The sequence below is a fragment of the Zalophus californianus genome, chromosome X (assembly GCF_009762305.2).
Source record: "Zalophus californianus isolate mZalCal1 chromosome X, mZalCal1.pri.v2, whole genome shotgun sequence".
NCBI classification, from domain to species: domain Eukaryota; kingdom Metazoa; phylum Chordata; class Mammalia; order Carnivora; family Otariidae; genus Zalophus; species Zalophus californianus.
In genome coordinates, this window is record NC_045612.1 from 71,174,828 (window position 1) to 71,192,548 (window position 17,721).

Sequence of the window (17,721 nt, forward strand, 5' to 3'; positions counted from 1 at the left end):
TCCTCTTCCATCTGCTCCTTGGACCCTGCTGCGGGCTGGCTTCCAGTCTCACTACTCTACAACTGCTTCTGCTGGCTAAGGTCACCAGGGACCTCCTAGGTGCTCTCTCGCTCAGGCTTCCTTTTACTTTACCTCTCCGTGGCATCCATGTTGTATTTTTTGCTGTGGTTGTTGGTCTTAAAACTCATTCTTTGGTTTGAGAAAATACCACTCTTCCGGTTTTGCTTCTATTTCTGGCCACCCTCAAATATCCGTCTTCACCAGGATTCTGTCCTCCTTGCTCTTCGGACTACACGTTTCCCGGGTGATCTCACCTGCTCCCGAGGTTGCACGAATCCTAGGTTTTCCACCTATCATCCTTTCGATTTCCATGCTTCCAAGCAAATGTAGCTCTTTCTCCTACCTTCCACGAACAGCCTGTGAACAGCATCACCACTGACCCGGTCACCTAAGTCAGAAACCTAGGGTCCACTCTTCCATCTTCCATCATCCAGTCAGTCACCAAAGTGTACCTCTAATCATGTCCCTACTGCCCACACCTCGGGCAGCTTGAGTCTCCATCCTCTCTTCTGGCATCACCCTCTCCCCCCAGTCCGTCCGTTCTCGAAGTGCAGCCAGCACGATCTAAAATGAGCATTTGTTCCTGAACATGGTCATCACCATCCTACGTTATGTTCCCTCTATTTCCACCCATCCAGAACTGCTCGTTCCACAAACGGGCCATGTAATTTCATGCCCTCTGCCAAGAATGCCCTCCTCCCTCCCCTCCCCCGTCCGGTAAACTCCTACCTACTTTTCATGATCCATCTCAAAGGTCACCCCTGTGAAACCTTCCCGTCCTTACTCCATAAGCAGAGTTGGTAACTCCCTCTCACCACAGACCCCCATTAAGTATTTATTGCAACGATCACGTTTTATTCAACTTATTTACGTGTCTCTCATTCTAGCCCTTAAAGTTCCCTGCGATCAGAAACTAGATCTTCCTTTTATATCAGCATCCAGCAGAGTGCTTGATAAAAGCAGGGGGCTTGATAAATGTTGAATGAACAAATGAATGAGTACCACATACCCGCCCAATCTCCCAAACCAAAATTCTGAAAGCCACCTTCCATTCCATTCCTCCTTTTCCACCTCTGAACGCCAATCGGTCATCAAGGCCTGTTGATTCTACCCCCCTGAAGATCTCTCAAATTCGTGCCCCTCCTCCCCATCTTAATGCCACAGCCCTGGACTGGGCCCCATTACCCCTTACTTGAACTAGATTTGCTCCCCTCCCAGCCATTTTCCACGCTACTGCTGCGTATTTTTTAAAAAAATTTTATTACAAAAATAGTACATACTTGTAAAAAAAAATTGAAACGATACAGAAATAAAAGCACAATACACTCCCAGTATACACACAACCACATAGCCCCCTCCCCTCCGATCCCATTCCCCAGAGGTTATTACTGTGAACAATTCAGCATATATCCTTTCAGACCTTTTCCTCTGCATATACAAGCATATACACATAAATATACACACGTGGTTTTGTCTTTTACAAAAGTGGGGTCAAACTTGTCTGTTACATAGGATTCTTCAATTTCTTTCAGTCAACATACAGAAAACTTCTAAAACACAAATCTGATGCAATCATTCTACTAGCGCTCATTTCCTATAATATACAGTTCACACCTGTTAGCACCAAGGCATACTTCCTGCCAGTCTTTCAGTCTCATCTCTAGCCACTCCAGCATTAAAGGACTGGAGCACAAACCACCTCCAATCCTTTCTGGAACAAGGCAGGCAGGCAGGCAGGCACAAACGAACGAACAAGTTGGGAACACACTCTGCTATCTCTAGTAGAGATGGCAGGTTACACACTGCCTGGAGTTTTCCATCTTGGAAGCTCCTACTCATTTTTCAACAGTCAGCTTATAAATTACTTCTAGGAAGACTTCCCTGACTTTTTTGTACATGATCACGCCTCTGTTTTCCCCTCTGCTTTACATCTAGCTTCTTCACTGCACTTAGCTCACAGCACCATCATAATGTATTTAAGAAACGAGTTTTGAGTTCCACTCCTAGCTCCCCCAACTTGAGGACGAGCTCTTTAGGTAAAAGCAATGTGTCTTATTTATTTGCCTTTGCATTCCAAGGATCTGACAGAGTGCTTATCGCCGAGCAGACGGTCAAAAACAAGTCTTTTGAGGATGATTGTAGGAACATTCACTGAGTACCTACTATGCACAGACCCGTATCCTAGGCATGAAAAGAAACACAAGACGACACACAGCCTTTGCCCAAAGACCTTATTATTTTCCTACCCTGTCCTCTGGGAATGAGGGGCACAGAACACATTCACATGGCAACATTATCATTTCTGACGTATAGGCTGTTTCAAAGATTGACAGTCATTTGCCTCAAAAATCCACTTAGGGACAAGGCATTGTATAATCAAAAAAATAATAAGGTAGTGGGCAGTTGATCCAATAGGTTTGTGTGTTTCCTGGGGCACAGAGTCGACCAGGACCCGGTTCTCTAGCCCAGCAAGGGGCTGCCACCTGTTCCAGCCTGCAAATCAGAAAACTGAGATGATACCATGCTTGGAGAACGTCTAATACACAAAGAGGACGGAAAATCGTCAGTCCTTTCATCATTTCTCCTCCTTCCTGAGGGAGAAGTGATACCAAGGGCAGTTAAGTGGAGCTAAAGGAGGGCACTTTTGTTAGTGGAAGGGGAAAAGGGGTTGCTTGTTTTTAAATCAAAGTGTGACACTGTCCCAGGAAGATCAGGAGAGGTGATTTATTAGCATCTATATACAACTTCTTAAAGGCTAAGGTGTTAGTCAATCTAGTGATTTTGCAATCAGACACTATACAATTATGAACAAATTAGGGAAGGTGAGCCACCTAGGCTGGAGAACAGGGAAGGCTAACCAGGGAGGCCCAAAGGAAGCCTCATTCATCAGAGTCCAAGTCACTGTCCCCAGCAATGGAGTGGAAATCCTCACTGTCCTCCTCATCCTCTGACAGGTGGACCTGGCTTAGTACGCTCGGCCCAGAGCGCTGCTCTTCCTCCTCATCTTCTTCCTCCTCCGATACCTCATACCCACCGATGCTGCTGAAGCTCGTGTCCTGGGTGTTTGACTTGGGATCAGGTTCCTCATAGCTCCCATAACTGAGAAGAGAAACAGGTCATCTCTCAAGCTCGGGCACCATCCTCTAGCCAACCAGTCCCGTTCTCAGTGCCACCGAGGGATCAGCCCATCTCACCGCCCCTGGGCGCTAGAATGACTTGTTCTGGACTGTTCTATATAGGTCCCCGAGAGAAAAATGATCCTGTTCAAAACATCAGCCTGCCAGCTTCATAGTCACAAGAACCCGAATGGAAGACACTCCCCTACGCCTGCCACCATACTGTTAGCGGCCACGACCGTTAAGCGCTCGGGCAGCCTCGGGTTTCATCTCCCGCTTACAGCTTCACTCCTCCACAGATCCCATCAGTCAATGGTCCTGAAGATTCTACTTCCTCAGTAGATCTCGTCTCTGTCCCCGCCTCCTTCCCATCTCTACTCTGCTTGCCTTAGCTTAGTCCTCTGCTCGCTCTGGCCTGCACTGCTGAAATCAGTCTTCGTGCCTCCATCTTGCTCTCCCCTCCAATTCATCTTCACGCTTCTGCCACCATGCTCTTTATTGTTTGTTTATTCTTAAACAAAAAACTAAAAAAACCACACAAGCCATGCGTGTCCACTGGTTTTTTAAAAAAATAAAATATATGCCAGGAGGGAAAAAAAAAAAAGGAAAGAAATTACCAATAACTCCACCACCCAGAAATAATCTCTTGGTATAGGACATTCCCAATTTTTCTCCTATGCACTTAACTTAGATGCTTAAACATTTTTTAGTTTTACAAAGTTGGAATACTCTACACTCTTCAGGAACCTGCTGTTTTCACTATGATTATAATGAACATCTTTCCATGTCAATAAACATACATCTATAGCATCCTTTTGATTGCTGTCTGGTACTCCACTACATGGCTGCCACACGCTTGCTATAACCGTCTCTCACTGGCACACTGAAGCTGTCTCCAACACTCCCGCTATGAAAAACAATATCGTGATTAAACTCCTGTACAAACGTCTTGATGAAGGTGTTTTATTACTGCCACAGAACGATTGCCTACACATGGAGTTTTGGGGGTCAAGGGGGATTCCCGTTTTTTAAGTTTTTGGTTTATAATGATAAACTGCTGTACCTCTCTCCCACCCACCCCATTTTTATCATTTCACATTACCAGCAGTCATTGGAGAATGTCTTTTTCCTCACAGCTCCCCACCTCCGGGCATTAGCATTCATTTTAGTCTTTGGCAATCTTATACGTAAAATACTGCATTTCGTCGTTTTATTGCCTTCCTTTGATGCTTAGGGAAATTATTTTTCATATATTTACTGGCCATGTGCATTTCTTTTGGGGTACAGAGCACTCTTTACAAAATGTAGATCTGCTCATATCTCTTATTCAATGTTTACCCCGAACTTTCAGGCCCTCATGATTTGGTCCTTACCTACCTGTGTAAATCGTCTCTATCACACGGATCATGGGTCAAAAGCTCCGGCCACACCAAGCTGCTTGTATGCTCTAGAACTGTTTCCTCATACGCTGTTCTTGCTCTCTGAAGTGCCCTTTGCTTTCTTCTTCGTCTAGCTAATTCCTCGTCTGAGTGAGCTCGGTTTCCTTCTCTAAGCAGCTCCCCTACCCCACTCCTACCCAAGTCCCAGAAAAACCCTGCGGTTGCCTATCACAGCACTTTCCATGTCACACCATGATCGTCTCTTAACCTGTTCTAGGTTTCCCACCAGACTGAACTCCTTGATGGAAGGGACCACATCCTAGTTGCTTTTGAACTTGTGATAAGTATTTGCCTAATGAGTACATAAAGACTCTAACTGCTTGCTGGACACCTCTGGCTAGATGTATCCGATGTACTTCAAATCTAATGCGTCCAAAGACAAATGCATTTTTCCTTTCCTGACTCATCGAATACCTGTTCTTTCCACTTACCTACCTCAACGACATTCCCATTCATTTTATATCTGATCTCCCCACCTCCTAAGTCCAACTGATCTATCCTCTAACAGCTCTTAAATATGTCCCTTCCTTCCCCCCATTTCTAACAGATCCCAGCTGAAATCCTTATCATTGCCCTGGAGTTATTTAACACAAAAATCCGATGTTACTTCCTTTTCGTTGGAGTGAGGATTCCCATTACCCAAACTCCAAATGTCTTAACATGCCATGTAAGGTCCTCTACAATAATAATCCCTTGCTGCTTCTGGAGCCACACCTCCCCACAACCTCTCTTCACCCTGGAACATCCTTTGGTATATTTCTGTGCCTCTAAACCTACTGTTCCATCTCTAAGGGTCTCCTCACCTCCTGCCACTTTCCTACTTAGCCGACTCCTAGTCAGCCTTACTGCCAGGTCCAGTTCGAATGTTCCCTTGTCTGCAAAGCTTTCCCTGATCACTCCAGGCAGAGCGAGACACTCCCTCCTCAGTGGTGACTGGGCACTTTGTACTTATCACGCTGTTATTTGTAAGGATCTTGTTTGTTATCAGTCTCTTCCACTAGACTGTGAGCTCCTCCAGGGCAGGATATGGCTTGCTTCTCTGTGTCTCCCCAAGGGCCGAGCACAGTGCCTGGCCCTAGAGGGTGCTCTGGAAATGTTTGATGGATGAAAGTAATCTGACGCCGGACCCTGTGCCACCGCAGCTGGGCACTGACGCCATAGCCCTGTAGCGCGGCGCTGCCGATTACCTGATGTTGCTATCCTCCAAACCATGAGAAGCCTCCCCACCGTCTCCCTCATAGGACATCATGCTTTCTTCATTTTCCAGGCCCATCCTCGTGTTCTCCTGAAGCATGCGGGGCTGTTTGGGCCTTAGCCCACCAGATCCCACATCAGAGTCGCTCCCACTTTCACTCAGCTGGATAGCTGTGAAAAGAAGACGATCCCGAGGTAAGCTGGACAGAAGTACCGCCTTGGGCTTGGTCTTCCCAAACCAGTTCCTGCCCTCCATCGACACAGGCACCCTGCCTGGACTCCTCACCTCGGAGGCGGGCCTCGGGCCAATGTCGGCAAGACCACAGTTTGGAAACAGAACCCAAATAACCACTTCCTTTTCTCGTCTCAGTCCAGTCTTGTTTTTTCCCCCCTCTATCATCGCCTGTACTTTTTCCCTGCCATTGCCATTAATTGACAAAATAAACTAAGTAGGATCTTTTTTCTTTAAATTGAAGTATAGTTGACATACAATGTTCTATTAGTTTCAGGATTACAACACAGTGATTTGGCAATACATACGGTATGCTATGCTCACTGCAAGTGTAGCGACCATCTGTCAACGTGCAATAGTATTACAATATCATTGACTCTATTCCATATGCTGTGCTTTTCATTCCCGTGACTTATTCATTCCGTAACCAGAAGCCTGGATCTCCCTCCCCACTTCACACCCATTTGCCCATCCCCCCACCCCACTGCACTCTGGCAACCATCAGTTTGTTCTCTGTACTTAGGGGTCTGTTTCTGCTTTGGTTGGTTGGTTGGGTGTTTAGACCCCGCATGTGAGTGAAATCTTAGTATTTTGTCTTTCTCTGACTGACTTATTTTACTTAGCGTTATACCCGCTAGGTCCATCCATGTTGTCACAAATGGCAAGATCTCATTCTTTCTTATGGCTAAGTAAAGCACGATCTTATTTCCTTATTTCTCCCCCTTCCCTATTACAAATACAAGACCTCTTTCTCATCTTGATCTAATATTCAAATCAAAGATGCTGCTTAGGCACTGCCTCTCCCATGGCCCCACGGTCATCTTCTGCACTTCCGTGTTCTATGTCTTCACCTCCTCGAAGGCTAATGAATGTCATCATCCTGTGAGTGCTCAGTACTCTGAGTCTATTAATGAGACTTCAAGAAAAGAGCAGCTTCGCGACACCTGGGTGGCTCAGTCGTTAAGCGTCTGCCTTCGGCTCGGGTCATGATCCCAAGGTGCTGGGATCGAGCCCCGCATCAGGCTCCCTGCTCGGCAGGAAGCGTGCTTCTCCCTCTCCCACTCCCCCTGCTTGTGTTCCCTCTCTCGCTGTGTCTCTCTCTGTCAAGCGTCAAATGAATAAATACAATCTTTAAAAAAAAAAAAAGAAAGAAAGAAAGAAAAGAGCAGCTTCTGGAAATAGCATATGTGGCCAAGAGTTTCCTATCCAGTCGTCAGGGTGCTATGGTGAGCTACCTAGAATAGAAGCCAAGGAACGAGACTTACCAGAGAAAGGATTGTCTCCTTCTTCATCACTCCCGGCATCTTCTTCATCATCTTCTCCTTCAGACATAAGCAAATCCTCATACAGGACGCTGGCTTGAGGCTGTTGCACAGTTCCTTCCTCTTCATCTGCCAGATCACCATCTGCATCTTCGCCTTCCTGAATGAGACCGGTTGGGGTCAAAGTCCCATCAACTGACCAAGTAAGAGACCAGAAGCCACCACCAGCACCCCCCTTGCTGCCTCACAAGAAGTTAAGTAACTGTGGTGGATGAATTCGTTTAGCTAATTTTCCAAGGATTAAAGTCTGATTGGGCCTCACTATGGACTCTCTGATATCACCTTGGGATTTGGCCTGCCCTGTACTAGCGGGGCTCCTATCACAGAAGGGTATAACGGAACCATAAGCTTTCTGTAAGCATACTCACTGGGGCTGGAGTCTTAGGTTTCCCATCCTCCTCCTCCTCATCATCATACCCTTCAATATCTACATCAGAGTCTTCCTCGCCCAGCCTACCTCGGCCCTGGTGCATCTGAGTAAGGAAGACAAATAGCACATCATTGAGGGACGTGCCTGTAGGAGGAGTTAACCATGGGCTCTTACCCAGGGCGGATGCTCCTCCCTGATATCCCAGCCAACCCCACAGCTAGTGGGGGCTGTTTACACAGCTCAAGGCATGTGTGCTTTTTCCCATTCATTCTTTGGAAATCACTGGTAGAGTTTAAAAAAAAACAAAACAAAACCAACCAACCAAAAAACCAAAAACCCGAAGAATAGGAAGGTCCTTGGGTCTGCTCTTGCTGTATCATCACAAGGAAACTCTTCCTTCCTAACCCAAGCTTTCCTTAGCTTCTGTTAGGACTCTTTGGGATAGAAAAACTCTCCTGGGTTTTGTACTCTCCAGTGGAAGCCTGACTGAGAGCATCTGATAGGGTTTTTGGCTTCAGATCAGGAGCATCTTCGGACACCTCTAGAACAGGCCAATTTTTAAAATTTAATTTAATTTCATAAATAATTTTAATTTAGATTACAGCATACATACAGTACAGTAGCAGGGCCAATTGTTTTGAACTCTGTCTCTGAATGCAGTTGGTCTTTCTAGCCACCTGGGAGGTTGCTCTGACGCCTCATACACTTTTCACACTTGTGCCTTCCCTGAGGTGCTGTTGTGCCTGACTCTGCCCATGGGGACAGACAGAAGACAATGCCAGTCATGTGACCTGCCGCCGGCCCACTTTGAAATCCCACTTCTAAGCCTTCATGCCCAAGGCCAAAGGGGCCCAATCATCCATGATACATGTCACATATCACCACCATCACTCCCCCACTCCCCACACCAAAGCATATTACCAATGCCACAAAGAGAAAAAGAACATCCTACCTGTGTCACCTGCTTTTCTGGAGTGGCAGTGGGAATATCCAGGACAGACATATTGCTCTCATCTTGAAATACAGAGGCATCTCGAGACATACTGAGGGATGTGTTGGTGTCATACAAATCAGGAGGCTGTGGCACAAATGTACAATTTAGCTTCTATTTAGGAAAGGGAGTAAGAAATCCAGAACTGCCCTTTAGAGCATTCACTGCAGAAAAAGGTCATGCAGAGCCATCCATTTAAAGAGAAACAGTTTGACACAGCTTTATGGACAGGTTTTTGGGAATCCTACAAATGCTTGCTCATTCTAGCAGAAAGGCATCTGATGTACACGATCAGAAGCCTGAAGCAGAAAAGCATCAAAGCTGTGGACAATTCTATGTCCTGACAGTCTTTCTGGTCAATAACCTAGTGTCTTCTAAGCCTTGTCTTATTGTTGACAGGCCTAAGGCTTCATACCTGCGCAATTCTGACTGTTTGGTTTAGAGATGTCTAATAGGAAGTCGCATAAAGGAATTCCAATTCCAACAAGAGCATGTAGTGAGTTAACAGTCTATGAGCTCATCAGAGGATGCTATGAGGCAAAATGGCGTGGTAAAAAAAAAAAAAAACAAAAAAAAAAACCATGGGTTTTGGAACAAAATGCCTTGGGTTTGAGTCCTGGCTCCACCACTTGCTAGATGAGTAACTTTAACAAAGTATTTAATCACTCTAAGCCTTGGTTCCCTCAATTATAAAACATGGATAACAATGTCTGCCTCCCAAGGTTATTGGGAGAATGAAGGTAATTTATAATTCAATAAATTATAGATCCCTTCCCTCTTCCCTCTCCTGAAGAGATGAGGGATTTAGCAAATGGACTTTTCAAGTGACAGGAGGGCAGGAGGAACTGATAAAGAACAGGCTGGAAGAAGTAGGAAAGCATTTTCTAAAACTAGGAGGGTAGAAATATTATGTAGCTATTTAAAAATCATGTTTTCAAAGACTAATGAGATAAAATGTTCATAACAAAATGTGAAGTGAAAACAGTAAGACACAAAACCATATTTGACCAATTTCACTTTAAAAGGGTCTACAGACCCTGGTGTGCACACACACACACACACACACACACCCCCCAAAGATTTGAAAGAAACACACCAAAATGTTCACAGCGGCTGGTTCTTTCGGAATGGTAGACTTAACTCTAGGTAACTTATTTCTCCTTCATATTTCCCGATGAATACGTCGTTTTATCAACAAAAAACCCCACATACGTGTTACTTTGTGGGTTTTTTTTTTTTTTTAAAGCAAACAAGGAAGGATGATTGAAGAGGGTTTTGGAGAAAGAGGCAACACAGAACTTAAAGCATTACAGAGTAGGTAAACTAATGGTTGTACAGAAGAAGAGAAAATCAGGAAATGAGGGGCTAGTGGGAACCTGCAAGTGAGCAATTTTAGATAAAGTGTGAAGCTGAATGTGTATGATGTAATTCAAGCTAGGTGGAAACAGCTGAGTGAAAATACATTTTTGACTGCCACCATTTAGGGCTGGAAGTAAAGTATGATTACTGTTTTGTTTCCATACAACCAGAATTAAGGTAGCTTAAACCTACACAAACCCTCTTTAATAACATTGGGTTGGAAAGTAGCAATGAGTAAGGACAATCGCTCAGGTGCATCCTCCTCAGGTTAAGAGAAAATACATGGGGCTTACCACTTTACAATGTGTACATATGACATATGAGTGAAGGCAGTGATGAGAGGGTGAACTGGAATAATGAAGAGGCGCTATCTACACCCTACTCTTCATAGGGGACCCTCTCACTGTACCGAACAACAGCTACTGCTCAGAAGGGAGAACGGTTGCCAGGCTTTCCTCAGCCACCTGAGACAGTGTGGGAGGGGCAGGAAAGAAAGGAAGATAACCCTTGGGTCTAAGGCTTTGACTCACCAAATGACTAGGTTTATGCTATCATGCGCTGCTCAGTGGCTAGACTCTTTTGAGGAATGATGGCTCAAACCCAGGCTCTAACTTACCAGAAAGGGCCTTGTGGGAGCTGTGGGCCTATAAGCAAAAAGGGCCTTCCTGGGTAACATCACTCACCCAAGCCCCCCGGACCCAATCTGCCCACACACTCCAAGAGCCTTTCCTTGTTCTGGGCCTGGAAGTAGTATCTTAGGGCTCTTTATACTTGGCCCCTCAGTAACCTAGGTTTTGGGGTGAGAGAGAGTAAAAGATAGATAGGGAGAGTGCATGAAATACAAACAGCGATAATCCAACAGAGATCATACAGGTTGCAGTTATCAGTTCAGAGTAGAATGAAAAAAAGTTTTCCAGTGGGAATCGGGAGAATTTTGCATTAAAATATTTGGTTAAACTTGAAAGGAGGTCTGAGAACTTTGTAGATAATTTTCATACAGACAAGGAAACATTTACTGAATGTCTCCTATGTGCCAGCCAAATTAACTCACTGAATGTTTTTAATAATCTCGAAAAGTACATTTTAGAGAAAAGGAGACTGAGAGGGCTTAAGCTAACTTCCCAAGTTCACAAAGCTAGATAAGAGCAAAGATTCAAACCCAGGCCTGTTTTATTGCCAAAATTCACGTACTTCCCACTTTACCATAGTGCCTTCAATACAGAAACCAAGCGCCAGCTATATTCTGATAAGTCCTAGTCTTCAAATATGGAAACATACGCTTAATTCGCATATATTCAAGGGACAAAAACAGAAAGACTAAACATTTCTTATTAATCTTGCTCCCTATTCTTGTGACATGTAACTTTAAGAACATTAGAAATGTTACCTGTCCTCATTTACAAGGAGAGGGAGTCAATCCAGGAAAATGGGTGACATCTGAGCTAAGTGAGATACATCCGAGGGAATGAGTAATCCGGCATTTATGAGGCACAGGAACACTGTGGCCAATGTCTGTAACTGAGAATTCTATCCTCTAGGGATATCCTAGAACCCCAATTCATGGGCAAAGGAACTCCAGAGACCCAAGAGGATACCTGTGGCCACAGCAGTCAGGCATCTGGTATTCCTAAATATTGCGTCAACAACTAAGACCCCACCCCACTCATTCATCCCACACCTGCTTCTTCTGGATTCAACAAGGCCACCAAGACCCATGGCCCTCACTCACCTTAGCCTTTGAGAAGACAAGAAAGCACACGAAAGGCATATGAAGAGGAAGGACAGAGAAGAAGGGTATCTCAGTAAATATATCTGTTAACATGCTCCCAATTTCCCAAACCAATAAGAAAACTCTAAGAGGCAGTTCCTAGTCTCCAGACTCACCTGGGGTGTGTAAGGCCCTGGGGTCATTGGGTCCAAGCTTTCTAATTCTGCTTCCTCCAAAGCTGCTTCCTTAGCTGTACAAATGTCCTTCTCAAGTTGAGTCAAATGCTCATCATACTAAGAAATAAAGAAAATTAGTGAATTCACTGAACATATGTTTTAGGCACTGAAGATGCCTGGCTGGCTCAGTCGGTCGAGCATCCGACTCTTGATCTCAGGGTTGAGTCCGAGCCCCACGTTGGGTGTGGAGCCTACTTAATAAATAAAACAAAATAAAAGTAAACAAAGCAGACAAAAATCCTTGTCTTCATGGAGCTGCTTCTACTGACAGGTCACAGGATAACTAAAGTAAATAATCACATAGTTTGTTAAAAACATTTAGCACCAAGTAGGAAAATAAAGCAGGAAAGGAAATGAGGGCTGTGGGGTAGGAGGTTACATATGAAAATCAGACAGGTGGGGAAGACCTCCCCCCACAAGGGAACAAAGGTATTCCAGAATTGCTACATCCCAAGGAGACCTCCTCTTTACCACCCACCTCAGTCAGTGTCTGGTAACACACATTTACGATCTCCTGAGCAGTCTTAGTATACTGACTTTCAGGCCCTACAAAAGAACAAAGAAAAAGGCCATGACTTTTGCAGACTTCAGTTCCAGAAATTTATGTCTGTCACCAGCAGTAGTGTCCCTGTTATCCTAGACCTGAAAAACCGTGCCCCAGCTTTATCGTGGACTCTTGCTCTACTTTTGCAGGTGGAGAAGTTCAAGCGCATACAAAAACAGAGACATTAATATGATGAACTTCCATGTACCCATTACCTAGCTTCAATGATTGTCAATACACGGTCAATCCTGTTTCACTTACACCTCAACTTTTACACTCCTCCCAAATTATTCTGAAGCCAGTTCCAGCATTAATTCATTTATTTTACCCATAAATTGTTTTAAAACATATGTGTCTCTGAGGACCCTTCTCAAAAATAACTACATATGATATTATGATGGTAGATACGGATCATCATACATTTGTCAAAATCCACAGAATGTACACCAAGAAGGAGCCCTCATGTAAACTATGGGCTTTGGGTGATCACGATGTGTCAATGCAGGTTCATCAAATGTAACAAATGTACCACCGTGGGAGGGGATACTGATAATGGGAGAGGCTGTGCATGTGTGGAGGCGGGGGGTATATGGGGACTCTGTACCTTACACTCAACTGTTCCCTCAACTGCTCTAAAAAAAAATCAAATCTATGTCTATCTATCAAACCAAACCAGCTATATTACGTCTGAAATAATTAACAATAATTCTTTCATACTATTGAATAGCCAGTCAACATTTAAATTCGCCAATTGTTTCATAAAGGTTCTTTTACATTTGATTTCTTTGAATGATAATCCAGATAGATTCTACACACCGCTTTGAGACACTTTTACCTACCAGGTGATTCTTAACTAGACTATACAGTTCCCCACATTCCCCACACGGTCTTTGTCACAAGCTGCAGACCGGTGGCTTGCAAGTCAAGCCGGTTTTGTTTGGCCCACATAAAAAAATCACTTCAGTCTATGAAGACAGACTGAGCTGTACACCCATAACATATACACTTTTTGTGTATGTAAATTACCTCAATAAAAACTTTTTAGGAAAACCTTAGTTGACAACATTTCATAACTGAGAAATTTCATATAAAAACCCAAATGTCTGGCTTCTCTTAAAAAAGATGTGGTAACAACAGAGTCGTCACCCCCAAAGAGCACTGAACGGCTGGAGCTGAGGGGCAGTCACCCCTTTCAGATAAGGCCTGTGTTCTGCAGGCTACCGCCCTCCCTACCACGTCTGCTTAACTCATTTTTGCCTGGACCCTGAAGGCATGTGAGTGTTTAATCCCGGACTTTAATATTCTTTAATATACTGGTCATTCACCCACTCATGCATCCTTAAAACATCTTTGAGTACCTTCTATGTGCCAGGCAGAAAGGAGCAGGATACAGACCATATCCTCACGAAGCTTATGGTCTTATCTGGTGAGAGAGACTATAAACAAATGGGGCAATATGATGAAATGGAAAAATTCATACAGGGTTTAGCAGAGGCACCGAGGAAGAAGTAGCCAATTCTGGGAAGCAGGAGGGAAAAAGGAATTAGGAAAGGCTTCACAGAGGAGGTGATCCCTGAATTAGACCTGCAGCTTAAGTTTCCAGAGTTCTACTCTCCCAGGGCCACCGGTAGGCTGGTCCTCAAAATACTGATGGAGACAGACTGCAGAAGTTATGCTGACACTGATGCGTGATGCTAGGGCAAATAGGCTCCGCACATAGTCTACAGGCCTTCTTCATCATCGAGCCAATACAACAGCAGCTTCTTCCGGTACAGTGACTCTTCTACCTACAGGGACTTGCCTTGTGGCTATAATTCCAGCCTATAAATGAAGAATTCAGACCTTACTCGACTTCAGTTCTGAAACCTAAACCTAAACTAACCCTTTAACATCTAACTGCTCTCATCTATACACAGGGAAAAGTTCGGTTTCTACATTTGCACAATTTTCTCTCTTAACCATTTTGAAGATGGGACCTCTTCCTTCCCCATTTTCTTTGCAACACACAGCTCTAGAGAAACACCCGCTAATAATAACCCCAGAATATATTTGAAAAAACACACTTATTTACATAAGCTGCTACACCTGTTCATGTGTTTGGATTACTAGTTGTTTGTGTCCTCAGTTTTTAACAGTGTGTGCTCTCAAGCATTACAGAGGGTTCGGCTATTTAACTCTGTTACTCTACTACAGGCAAAGTAGTTTCAAAGTACTTTTGATAAAAGACGGTGGTGGATTTGGCAAACCACTGTTAACATGACCAAAAAAGGGTAAAATGCCAGATTTGCCCCCCCAAAATGAAAACACTAATTTGAAAAGATACATGCACCCCTATGATTCTTGCAGCATTATTTATAGTAACCAAGATATGGAAGCAACCCAAGTGTCATCAAGAGATGAGTGGATAGGGGCACCTAGGGGGCTCAGTCGGTTGAGCCTCTGCCTTCGGCTCAGGTCACGATCCCGGGGTCCTGGGATGGAGCCCCACATCAGGCTCCCTGCTCGGCAGAGTCCACTTCTCCCCCTCTCTCTCCCTCTGCCCCTGTGCATGCTCTCTTTCTCTCAAATAAATAAATAAATAAAATCTTAAAAGAAAAAAGAGATGAATGGATAAAGATGTATATCAGCGCACCCCCACACGCGCACAATTACCCAGCCATTAAAAAGAATGAAATCTTGCCATTTTTGACAACACAGACCTAGAAGGAATAACGCTAAATGAAATAAGTCAGAGAAAGACAAATGCCACTTATATGTGGAACCTAAAAAAAAAAAAAACAAATGAACAAGCAAACAAAAAACAAACAGGTTCTTAAAACTCAGAGAATGAACTGATGGCTGCCAGAGGGGAGGTGGGTGGGAGCATGGGTGAAACAGGTGAAGGGGATGAAGAGGTACAAACTTCCAGTTATAAAAGAAATAAGTCACAGAGATGAAAAGTACGGCACAGGGAATATAGTCAATAATATTGTAATACCGTATACTGACAGATGGTGACTACACCTATTGCGGTGAGCACAGGACAATGTATAGAACTGTCGAACCCCTATGTACACCTGAAACTAATATAACATTGTATGTCAAAACACTTCCAATAAATACATAAACAAATGTACACCCCCCCCAAAAGGGATAAGATACCCAGATGTTCTCTTATCCCAGGAATTCTTGAATGGGGTGGTAATGAGAGAAAGAGATCCATGAATGTCCCGAAACCGTTAAGCAAAATTTTGTATGTAGTAATAGTTTTCAGGGTGGAAGACCCACGGTGTTTTCCTCAGACTCTCAAAGGAGTCTATAACCTCACCACTTCCACACAGAAAACCAAAATTAACTTTTGAAGGAGTAATTTCCAAAACAACACAAAAATGAATATGAAAAGTAAGACCATCTATGAAGTATCAATGGACCCTACAGGAGAGTAAGCTACCCATTTACAAAAAGAAATAATTTCTTCAAATATACTTTGCTTTTTTTTCTTATTAAATCATAGCAATGCAACTGTAAATGCCTTGTCAAGGCAAGAGATTTATACTTCATCTCATTCCAAATAAGGATCGGCAGTAACCTACAGAATCACATAGAATTCAAATCCAAATGTCCTTAAATAGTGGTAATTCCTTTTTTTTTTTTTAAGATTTTATTTGACAGAGAGAGAGCACAAGCAGGGGGAGCAGCAGAGGGAGAGGGAGAAGCAGGCTCCCCCATGAGCAGGGAGCCCGATGCAGGACTCGATCCAGACCCCAGGATCATGACCTGAGCCGAAGGCAGACACTTAACCAACTGAACCTCCCAGGTATCTGATTTCCCACCCAAATCAAGAAAATATTTTTTGGAAATATGGTAAAGCTGATTTCTCACCCAAATCAAGAAAATATTTTTTGTCGTTTCTAAGTTAATTTACCTCTTTAGTGATGTGAGAAAAAGTTACAAGCTTCATGGTTCTAGTTAGAGAGGGAAAGCAAGTATTACTGCTATCTGAAAGGTTTCAGTGAAAAATACCAGTCAAGATGGTGAGCAGTCCTGCACAACCAAGGAGAGAAGGATGTTTGTGATCACTCTTAAGTTCATATTTCCTTTGAGAATCTTTCCACCAATACTAAAAATAACCTTCCTCCTAAGAAAATGAGTCCTCTGATGTGTTTGCCAAAACTTAGCAAATGTGCACTTAAGATCTGTGCCTTTCACTGTACAAAATTTTTCATCAAAAGAAAAAATCTAAACAATGCTGAATTCCAGGTAATGTTATAAATACTGAAGTTTTGGTGGGAAAAAAAAAAAGAAAAGAAAATGAGTCCTCTGCCAAAACAAGCATAAAGTATTACCTTGACAGTGAATGGTGCAGGGGGATATGCATGTGTTCCAATGTGAATCATTAAAATTAAAAAAAAAAATCAAACCCCAGTAGCAGTAGAAAGCTTTAAAAAAAAAAAAATCAGTGCCAGATTTAAAGAGAAAGAGAGGAGAAAAATCCACACAGCTAATTCCTAAAGAAACTACACATAGTCCACAGATCCCAAAGACATTAAGCTTGAACTTGCTCAATTCCCATATATTTATCTCAAACCAGGTCTAGAAAAGGTAAAAAGAGAAGTAAATCTAACCTTTCAGACTGTAGCTAGGCTCTTTACATCATGAAGAATGGGATCAAATGCAAATTATGATGTTTGGTTTCCAAGATAAGAGGTCTGATCTTTCAAACCAGAGTGACAGAACCTCACTCAGAATCTGGATTAGAAACCCAAGAAGCTAGAAACTATCCAGAAGGGAACTGGGGTAATAAATGTCACTGATTTACAGTCAGGACCTATCTGACAAAAAGCCCTGAAGAATCTGAAAATGCAGCCACTCTGGAAAACAGTATGGAGATTCCTCAAAAAGTTAAAAATAGAGCTACCCTACGACCCAGGAATTGCACTAGGTATTTATCCAAAGGATACAAACACAGTGAATCCAAGGGGCACAGGCACCCCGATGTTTATAGCGGCACTTTCCTCAATAGCCAAAGAATGGAAAGAGCCCAGATGTTCATCAACAGATAAAGGGATAAAAGAGGTGGTATGTGTGTGTGCTCATGCGTGCGCACAGGAATATTACTCAGCCATCAAAAAGAATGAAATCTTGCCATTTCCAACAACAGGGATGGAACT

At 43.5% G+C, this 17,721-nt stretch overlaps 1 protein-coding gene across 12 annotated transcripts in view; it reads right to left on the reverse strand.

The window, feature by feature from the left end:
* Positions 1–1,301: 1,301 nt before the first annotated feature.
* The window catches only part of TAF1 (TATA-box binding protein associated factor 1), a 72,563-nt gene continuing 56,143 nt past the window's right edge, over positions 1,302–17,721 (reverse strand). For 4 of the 12 annotated variants that reach the window (XM_027607658.1, XM_027607664.1, XM_027607656.1 and 1 more), the window contains 7 exons: positions 12,506–12,573; positions 11,968–12,084; positions 8,686–8,811; positions 7,732–7,836; positions 7,307–7,463; positions 5,803–5,980; positions 1,302–3,159 (listed from right to left, as the gene is read on the reverse strand). In XM_027607658.1, coding sequence (XP_027463459.1) covers positions 2,940–3,159; positions 5,803–5,980; positions 7,307–7,463; positions 7,732–7,836; positions 8,686–8,811; positions 11,968–12,084; positions 12,506–12,573 — 971 coding nt within the window. In that variant the 3' untranslated portion in view covers positions 1,302–2,939. The other 8 variants (XM_027607661.1, XM_027607659.1, XM_027607660.1 and 5 more) reach the window with 7 other exon arrangements.